General features: G+C 62.4%; 1 protein-coding gene across 1 annotated transcript; it reads left to right on the forward strand.

The window, feature by feature from the left end:
- Positions 1–3,875: 3,875 nt before the first annotated feature.
- On the forward strand, positions 3,876–8,348 carry BESB_030550 (uncharacterized protein; the record flags this gene model as incomplete). The annotated part of the gene is made up of 1 exon (XM_029361723.1): positions 3,876–8,348. The coding sequence occupies one exon, from the start codon at positions 3,876–3,878 to the stop codon at positions 8,346–8,348; it is 4,473 nt and encodes a 1,490-aa protein (XP_029215190.1).
- Positions 8,349–8,791: the final 443 nt, after the last annotated feature.

The raw sequence follows: 8,791 nt of genomic DNA on the forward strand, positions 1-8,791 counted from the left end.
TCCTAACGCACTACGGAGAAAAACCTGCAGACACTCACAGGGGAACTGCACAGGGCTCTCGAAAACGCGTGTTGGCATGCCTTCCTGGGGAGGAAACGAGTGATGCCCGCAGCGGATTTCCGCACAAGCATGACGCAGCAATACTGCCTCCAGTCGAGCCGTCGATGGACCGCACGAGGACGCGGAAGCGAGCGACCTACACCCGAAAACTCGAACTGACACGTTTGAAATTACCTCGGGCGCCGCTCTGACTACTGAACTGGTCGTCGTTCATGTATAAACTGAAACGGTGAAAGCGGGAATGGAGACTCCGTGCCTCTCAGCTTGGGAGGCTCGCTCGAAACGCGCTCGGAAGCCAACTCGCGGCCGGGATTTACAGCGAACATCGAACGTCCTCTTCGGGAGCATACAGGTGCGCATTGACCTATAATTTGCAAGGAGTGCCTTTTCAGCGCACAAAAAACTGCATTTTTCCACATCAACGCCTAACTCTCCCATCGGAAACAGCGGTGCAAGAGCCACGGCTGTGCTTCGAGGGCAGAGAGCCGTTTCAGTTGGACGGGAGAAATTATGAGGAAACCATGGGCGGAACGCAAAAAGAGCGCTCCTTTGCAATACAATGATGCATGCGCCTTTCTTTTCTCTCCTCTTGTCAAGCAGAAGCCTATCGAAGGCCTGCCGCGGTCGCGGAGACACCTGCGGCGATGCCAACGGCAGATGCAAAAACGCCGCGGCGACAGGCGCGCGCAACCGGCTCGGGCGCGGCCGCTCGGACCCAGACAGCGGTACAGGACACAAAGTTAGGAGGCCTAGATACCGCAGGAGACAACTGAAGCCGTGAGCGAGACGCTGCCCTGCCCAGAAACAGCTAAAAGCCCAGAAAGCTGCTAAGAGTCAGCTCATGCGTTCAGGAAGGGCTGCCCTTGGGCTCGTGGCAGCCAGCCAGTTCAAGGCGGCTCCAGCAGGGCCTACCGAGCTGTAGGAGCTGTTCTAGAAGGCAACTCTAGTTGCCCACAAGGGCCTAAGGGGCGCGGCTTCGCGCGTGCCGATCCTGTGCAGGGCGACTAGAGGGCTTTTTCGGGTCTTCTTGTGCGCGTGTGAACTCGCCAGAGAAAAAGAGCAGCGTCCGCAGTCGACCGTCGCGAGAAAAACCTCGGCTGAAGAGTGCTCACAGGCGCAGGCAGTCGCGGACGCGTCATGAGCTGCTGCACCTTTGCTCCGCCGCCTCGCACCGGCGTCTGCGTTATCAGCCGCTCATGCCGTGCCTCTCGGTGGGCTGACTTCATTCGTAAGCCGCCGCAGGAATGGATCTAGACGCTGCGTTCTGATGCGCTGGGGCTGGGTCCAAGGTTCACAGGCGGCCTTGGTAAACTGCCCGAGAGCGTTTGGAGCCTTCGTTCTAGCTGAATGCGAACGAACCGGCAGAACCTGATGGGCGTCGAACCCGCACACGCAGCCGCAGCTCACGTTCAGTCGGCGACATGCTTCCGTGTAGCCCCGGAGACGCGGCTCTGCCACAGCTAACTGCAGCGTCGTTTGAAGTGAATGGAATACACGAATGTTACGCTGTGTGTTCACCCAAGAGTCCGCAAGCACGGCGCTCCAGTACACTTGCGTTTCTGTAAAGCCCTTCCCTTTCCCCATCCTTCGACAGGGGGCATACGTGCACCTGGTGAGGGCGGAAGAGAGGTGGCGGCAGAAGAGTTGGTAAAACAGATACGCTTGGCGAAGTTGCACTCCCTGAATGCTCTGGCACTGCGCACGCAATGCTGAACGATTGCGAAAGAACTTAGTGTAGCAATCGAGAGATTGAGGGAATCGCCTTTGCCACTTCCCCCACTGGGAAGACAGTTGCCTCGTCGCTCAGTAAAAACTGCTCAGAGCGCAGCCACCGCCCATCGTAGCTCCACTATGGAATGATGGTGTACGCGCATCAGGCATGTTGCTCTCAGTGAAGCCTGCACTTACAGAGTTGAAGTAAGCATTGGACCGCGGGAGTTCGCCGTCTGCGTGACAATTTGACTCACGGCAGAGGCACGGTTGAGGTATAAGAGCCTAATCAATTAGCAGGTTCGAGCACCCATTGCTATTCGCTGCCGCGCCTAGGGCGCGCTTGCAACGGCCTTTACAGATAAATACGATCTAGGAGTCGCCCGTTTCTGCCTCGAGATCCACCTCCACGACTAAACGCTGCAGAGAAAACTTGGCTATTCGTACGGAGTGTCGTTGGTGCGAATGCCAGTTTTGCCGCTACGTCCTTTCGTGGCGGCCTTCGGTTAGTAGCAAATGCCTTCTTTGTTATCGCATTTGGCAGCGGAAAAACGACTATATTGCGCGGTAAAGCGAGTTTTTGACTGGAAAGGGGTCCGCGCGGTGTGCGTAGAAGTTTGTCTAATAACTACATATCAAAATGGGCGCATGTAAACTAGTATTATTGTGCTGGCATGGCCTCGTAACACAGCAAATATCTGGCGTGTGGTGCCAGGACTGGAAGAGCCGGATGACTCGAAGGCATGGGCACCTTCCTTTCCAGCGCATGCCTGCGCCGTGTCTCAGATTCATCAAGCTCCAGCTGCCCTAACTAAACCTGCCAGGATCCACATCCGCAGGGAGTTACAGTCCCTCGAACTGTGTCTGGCGACGAAGACCCGAAGAACTCGCAGTTCCTTCATCGGCCTCGAAAGCAGATTCGCCGAGTAACTCTTGTGCTACGCTGATCACTCTCGTCTGCATGCATATACATGCATGGATAGGCAAGTATGCATATGTATATGCATAAACTTATATATATATATATATGGCATGACATCGATACAACCGTAAACCTCCCATTGATTGAGACGCCAAGCCCTGATTTACCACCTGAATTACATGAGGTGAGAAATTGTCTTTCCACGTGTTTTGACTATGCTATTTGTAACGACGAGTTCCGCTGATTCAGCATAGCGAGCGGCAGGTCTCGATTACTTGCACCGGCACGCCGCGCCCGCCGAAATACATGAAAGAAGGTGAGACTCGAACCAGCTGTGCCTTGCCAGCGGTTTTCCAACACATCATGCACGATCAATCCACAAAAGCTTTATTTTGTCCGAGGGGATTGTCTCTCCGTTTCTCCTGAAGAACAGCACTGGCTGAACGCCGTGAAGAATTGCACATGCATCTACTAGTATGTTTCCTCTGCATGCTCGGGCGACAATGGCATTTTCTGCGAGCTCCGGCCGCGATTCCACCGGACAGAGAAAAATTCTCTCTCTCGTCGCTGGCGTGTTTTTTTCTGACTCCGAGGCAGCGCTGAGAAGCATCTCAAGACTCCAGTTCCATGCGATTTGCTGAGTTTGGACTCGGCCACTTTTTCTCGTCGTTGCATGTGCCTCTGAAAAATCGACTGGGCAGTTTTGAACCGAATACGTGGACACGCGACCGCATCTACTCTCATTTTTTCAACGTAGCCCCGCTTTTTTATCTCCATTGAGCTGAAATATCTGCATCGCATCTATGTCTCCTTTCTTCTGTGTGTCATCTCCGCTCAACGAGAACGAGTATCGAAACATGCAACGTATATGCAGTACACGTGAGACGCCGTATTCAGTAGATGCGTCTCAGCGCGAAGCAACCTGCCTTCCGTCGCCGCCGCTGTGCGCTTCAGTGGCCTTTAACCCGCCGTTTCTGTCTCCGATTGTTTTCAAACGGAGGCGTGGCTGAATGCCGAGGCTGTGTGAGGTAGGGCCGCTGAACAGTCAAGTCGTTGATCCAACTCTCTGCGGCGCGCCTGTTTCACCCCGCACGAAGGTTCTTGTTTCGGTCTTCCTTCTCTCTCGCCTCTCTTCCTCCGTCTGCGTTCTCTCACTCTTCTTGAGTGGCTGTCGCCGCTCAACATGCCGCGGCGGGCGACGCTCCTGCGGCGGACTCGAGCGCGCCCTCCCTCGCTGAGAGAGCCGAGCCCCCGCAGTGCACTGAAGGCTCGCGCGTGGAGAGTTTTGCCTGCAGCGCTTCTTCCGTCTCGCTGTCTGCAGCCGCCCTTAGAAAGCCCCTGGAGCCACGAAGGCGCGCGCCGTCCGCGCGCGTCCCCGACGTCCTGCTTCGCCTCGCTGAGCTGGAGGAGACTCGCGCAAACGCTGGCGGCGGCTCCAGGCGCACAGCGTGGGGACAGTCCTTTGGTCTTTGAGCTCCTTCCAGGGCGCAGGAACTCGCTCTCCCCGCCTTCGCGGCAGTCTTGCGCTCCACAGAACGGACTCGCCTCTGCGGCAGGCGCCTCTCAGCCCTCTGCGCGGTTCAGAGGATTTTCTTCTTGTTCTTCGTCTGCCCCCGGCTCTGCAGGATCTCGCTCGGACTCATTGCCAGCCTCTTTCTCCTCCCCCGCTTCGCGTGCTTCAGCCCGGTCTGCCGCGCCGCGCGCCGCTTCGCTGGCCTCTCCGGCGGCGCAGCCTTCCGCAGTTTGGCAGCGTCTCGCGTCGCTCGCCGACGAGACTTTTTCGGCTGCCTCTCCAGGATACATTCGCAGCGGACAGAGCCTTCCTCCACAGCGCTTCTCGTCACCGCCGCCGGCTGAGGCAGCCCGTCCGGCGCTCGGCCTCTCGCTGTCTCCCATCTCAGGCTCTGCGTCGACGCCTTCGCCTTCGTATGCGGGTTCGCCGTCCTCTTCGGGGGGGAACTCGAGTCCGCGCGAAGAAGCCGCTCCAGCTGCTGCGGCTTCTGCCGTTTCGGCCTTTGCTTCTTCGGCGCCGCTGCACTTCCCGCGGCATGAGTCCGTGAGGCATCTGCGCGGGAGCGCCGCGCGAGGAGACGAGACTTCTGAGGCGGATGGACCCGCGGTCGTCAGGGTCTCTCGCGCGACGCCGAGAGCCGCTGGCGACCGCGAGCGGCGCGGACTCGCCAAGGCGGGAAGGCCTGCGCGGCGCTCCCGCGCAGATGCCGAGGAGGACATCGCGAAGTGGCGAGGCAGGAAGCCGGAGGAGCTGCGTTCGATTCAGCGAGAGCGGTGGCTCCTTGAGCTTCTCACGAGTCGGTCGCCCGACGCGCTGGCTGGCGTGCAGCGAGAGCTGCTCGCCGTCCTTCGAGAAAGGGAGCAGCACCGCGTCCGAGAAGAAGAGCGTATCGCCAAGGCCGGAGACGCCCGCGGCGCGCGCCGTCGCCCTGCGGCGTCGACGCTTCGCCTCGCCAGCCGGGGCCTGCCGCACTTCCCGTATCCGCCGCTGGTTCACGGAAGCAGAGGCCTTTCGCTTCTCTTCCAAGCGCTGCGCGAGACGCCCGCCGGCGCGCCCTGCATCGGCGCCTCAGGCGCCCAAGCGGCTGCGGGAGGCGAGGCGCCGAAGCCGCTCAGCCCGGCGCAGAAGGCGCGCGCAGTTCACGAAGTCGTCCGCGACCTCCTGTATCACCTCCCGCACTTCTCAACGAGCCACGTTGCTATCGTCTTGCGGCTACTCACGGCGTCTTTACCTGCGGCCTGGCTCTCTGTCTCCGCGGCGCCCCCCTCTGATCTGCGTTCAGCCGCCCAGCGCGCTCCATCCGAGCACCGCCAAGACGCTGCGACGAGGCCGTTTTCGTCGGCAGACTCCGACGAAAACGGCCTGGTCACGACGTCTTCCTCTATCTCCCGCCGAGGCCTCCATCCGCCCGCGAGGCTCCCGCGCGCAGGCGCGTCTGCTTCATATCTCTTTCTGCGCGATCCGATGTGCTTCGAGGCCATGACGCTCGCGGAGCTTCGCGTTGAGCTCCTCGCAGTCCTCGCACGCCGCGTGTCGTCCCCGTGGTTGGCGTGCTTTTCTCCCGATGAGGTCGTTGCCCTCCTCTCCTTCGCGAGCCACGTGGTCACCTCTGCCTCGTTTTCGTCCGCAGCACCTTGCCTCGACTGCGGAGGCGCGACGCATGGCACCAGCGGCGCGGAGGGCGGGGCCTCCGCGGCCTCCACTAGGCGGCAGGCGCTGCGGAATAACGCGAAAAGCGCAGACAAGGCGGCAGTCCGAAGACGCTTAGAGGACGACGTCGAGCTGCGGGCGCTCCTTCAGCGCATTTGCGCAGCGCTGCAGGACAAGCTCGACGCGTTTGCCTCGCTCGCGGATCTCGCCGTCCTCGCGCAAGCTCTGAGCCGCCTAGAGAGCCTCGAGGGTCGCATGCTCAGAGCGGTCGGCGACCGCGCGGGCGAGCTGCTGGCGCTCAGGCGCGCGCGGGAGGAGCGGCTCGCGACCCGCAGAGGACTGGAGGGGAAAGGTCTTTGCTTAGAAGCGCGCAGGCGGCGTTGGGGCGCGCTGTCTGTCGAGGCAGGAGCTGAGGAGGACTCCGAAGAGCGCCAAACAGATCCGTACTCCGCCGCGGCTTTCCAGGAGCTCGTCTTGAAGGATCTGAAGAGCGCCGCGGTGCTGTGCACGCTGATGATTCGGCTGGGCGCGGTGGCTCCCCTGTTCCAGCGCGAGCTCTTCCTCTGGCTCTCGCACGTCGTGCGGGGACTGGCTGCGGCGTCCCACGAGGCGGCGGAGCTGCTGCTGCAGGCCTCCGACGCGCGTCCAGACACACGCGAAGGCGCCCGCGACGGCGCGGACGCCTCCCTTACGCGAGCTCCCGCTCAGGACTGCGACGCGCGGGGCCGCGTGAGTCTGCGCGACTTTTCGCAGCGTTCGTCCTCGTTCTTGCCTGCGCTCGCCACGTGCCTCGTGGACATGCTGCTGCAGCGCGAGCGAGAGGGCAGAGACCTCTGCCTCAGGAGGGACAGTCTCGAGGGGACTCCAGAGACAGAAAGAGACGACCAGGCCCGCCAGCAGCCGGCGGACGCGAGCGACGAGGGTTGTCGAGGAGACGGCGAGGGCGAGGAAAATCTTGGCGGCAAGCATGGCCGCGGTGAGGCGCTTGCGCGCGCCGGACATGAGGCAGAAGACACTTTCCTCTTTTTGGCGACGCACGGAGTCAGGTGGCTGCAGTCGCCGGTTCACACAGTCAGCATCGTCCGCGCCCTCGCGCTGCTGGCAAAGAGAGAGGCATTGGAGTGGAGAGAAAAGGAACGCGAGCGACAGCTGCTCAGCTCGGGAGAGGACTGGCGTGTCATCTGCCCGCAGGCAGGCGCCCACCCTTCAGACGAGGCCTCTCTCACGTCTTTATCAGCCCCGCGCGCATTCGCGTCGTCCGAGTCCCGGTACCTGACTCGACTTTGCCGCATTCAAACGACTCAAGCGCGCGCGCTTCAGCACCTCCTCTCTCTCCTCGCCTCGTCTGATCTCGCGGGCGTCTCCAGCTCTACTCTTCCCGCTGTCGCTCTCTCTGCAGTCGCTACGCCCGCCACTTCTGCGTCGTGGGAAGGAGCCGGCTCTCCGTCTATTAGCCGACCGTCTAGCTGCGGTCCGCCCCTCGACTTTGTGCGTTTGCGTCCGCTGCTGATGGCTTTGCTGGAGTCTGCGGAGGCCGCTCGGCGAGGGCGCGAGTTGCCTGGGCGTGCGGGAGAGCGCGGGGCGGAAGCGTTGGCGCTGCGGCTCTCGCTGTTGCTTCGGCAACTCGTTCTGGCTACGCCCTTTGCACACAGAGAGTCGGACAAGCACGCAACGCTCATTCCGTCGCTGCGCGCTCGCCCGCAGGAGCTGGAGTGGGCTTTCCCGCTGGCGCTTCGAGCTGCGGCGGCTGTCGCGTGCCTCCTGGCTCCGCCGCGTCCGCGGGCCCCAGACCCCGCCGCTTCTCCGCCCCGTCTGAGCCTCGCCCTCGAGCCTCAGGCGGCGCGTCCAGGAGGCTCGCGCGAGGTCGCCGACCGGCGCGGCCCTGCCGCAGGGGGGAGCGAGACGGGGGACGACGCGGATGGCGACGCCGCGCTGCCGCACGTCTGCTCTCAGCCTTCGTCGGGCGTCTGCGAGTCGCCTCAGGGGGAGGCGGCTCTCCCCGCGCTGCTCGCGGCAGTGGACGCCCTGGCGGACGCGTCGCTCTCTTCGCTTTTCCTGCTGCGGGCGCGGGCGGGCTCCCACGCCCCTCGCCACCCCGCCGCGCAGGCGCTGAACGCGCTGCTGCTCCGCCTGCGCGCGCTCGACCCGCGCAACTCCGCGTCGGCGCGAGACTGGAGCCTTCCGCCGAAGCAGGCGGAAGGCCCCAGTGGGGCCAGAGAGCCACGTGGAGGTGGAGCGGCAGGCAGTGGAGACGAAGCAAACGCCAAGCACCACCACCCAGAGACGCAGCGGCCGTCGGAGGCCCGCGCCCCGAGCGGCCCTGAGCGTGCGCACGCGGCGCAGGCGCAGGGAGACCTGTCGAGGAAGGCAGACGAAGACGGGGAGCGGCAGAGGCCTCACGCAGACGAAGACGGCGCTGAAGATTCAGTCGGCGAACTGCGGAGGCGCGTGGTAGACCGGCTCTCGAGCCTCGCCGCGTCGCTCCGAAGGTGAAGCCGGGGGGTGACAGAGAGGCGAAGCGTGGACGGGGTGCGGGGCGCCCGACCCCGAGCCTTTAACTTGTTCCCGCTTCCTGGCGTGCCTCACCGTTCTGTGCAGAGCTTCGTCGCGACAAACACTCGGAAAAACTGAGTCCATCTCGTTTTGTGTCCCGCTCCGAACGTGTGGATTCAGCGTCACATACAGATCCCCCGGCCAGAGCGCAGGGGGATCTGTATCTCGTTTCGATTATAGAACTGCCGCGACGGCGCTTGGGCCGGCGTAGCGTGGAGCCGAGGCTCTGAGGAGTTCGAACGGGGCGCTCCCGCGGAGGCTGGCAGCAGCAAGAGTAAGCATCAGATCTCGGTTCGGTGTGTGGCTGGAAGCGAAGAAGGGCGTATCATGCGCGGCAGGAATCAGTGCACCGCCTTGCCTTCTGTGAGCATCTCTGCAGCCTC

The sequence above is a fragment of the Besnoitia besnoiti genome, chromosome XIII (assembly GCF_002563875.1).
Source record: "Besnoitia besnoiti strain Bb-Ger1 chromosome XIII, whole genome shotgun sequence".
Lineage (NCBI taxonomy): Eukaryota > Apicomplexa > Conoidasida > Eucoccidiorida > Sarcocystidae > Besnoitia > Besnoitia besnoiti.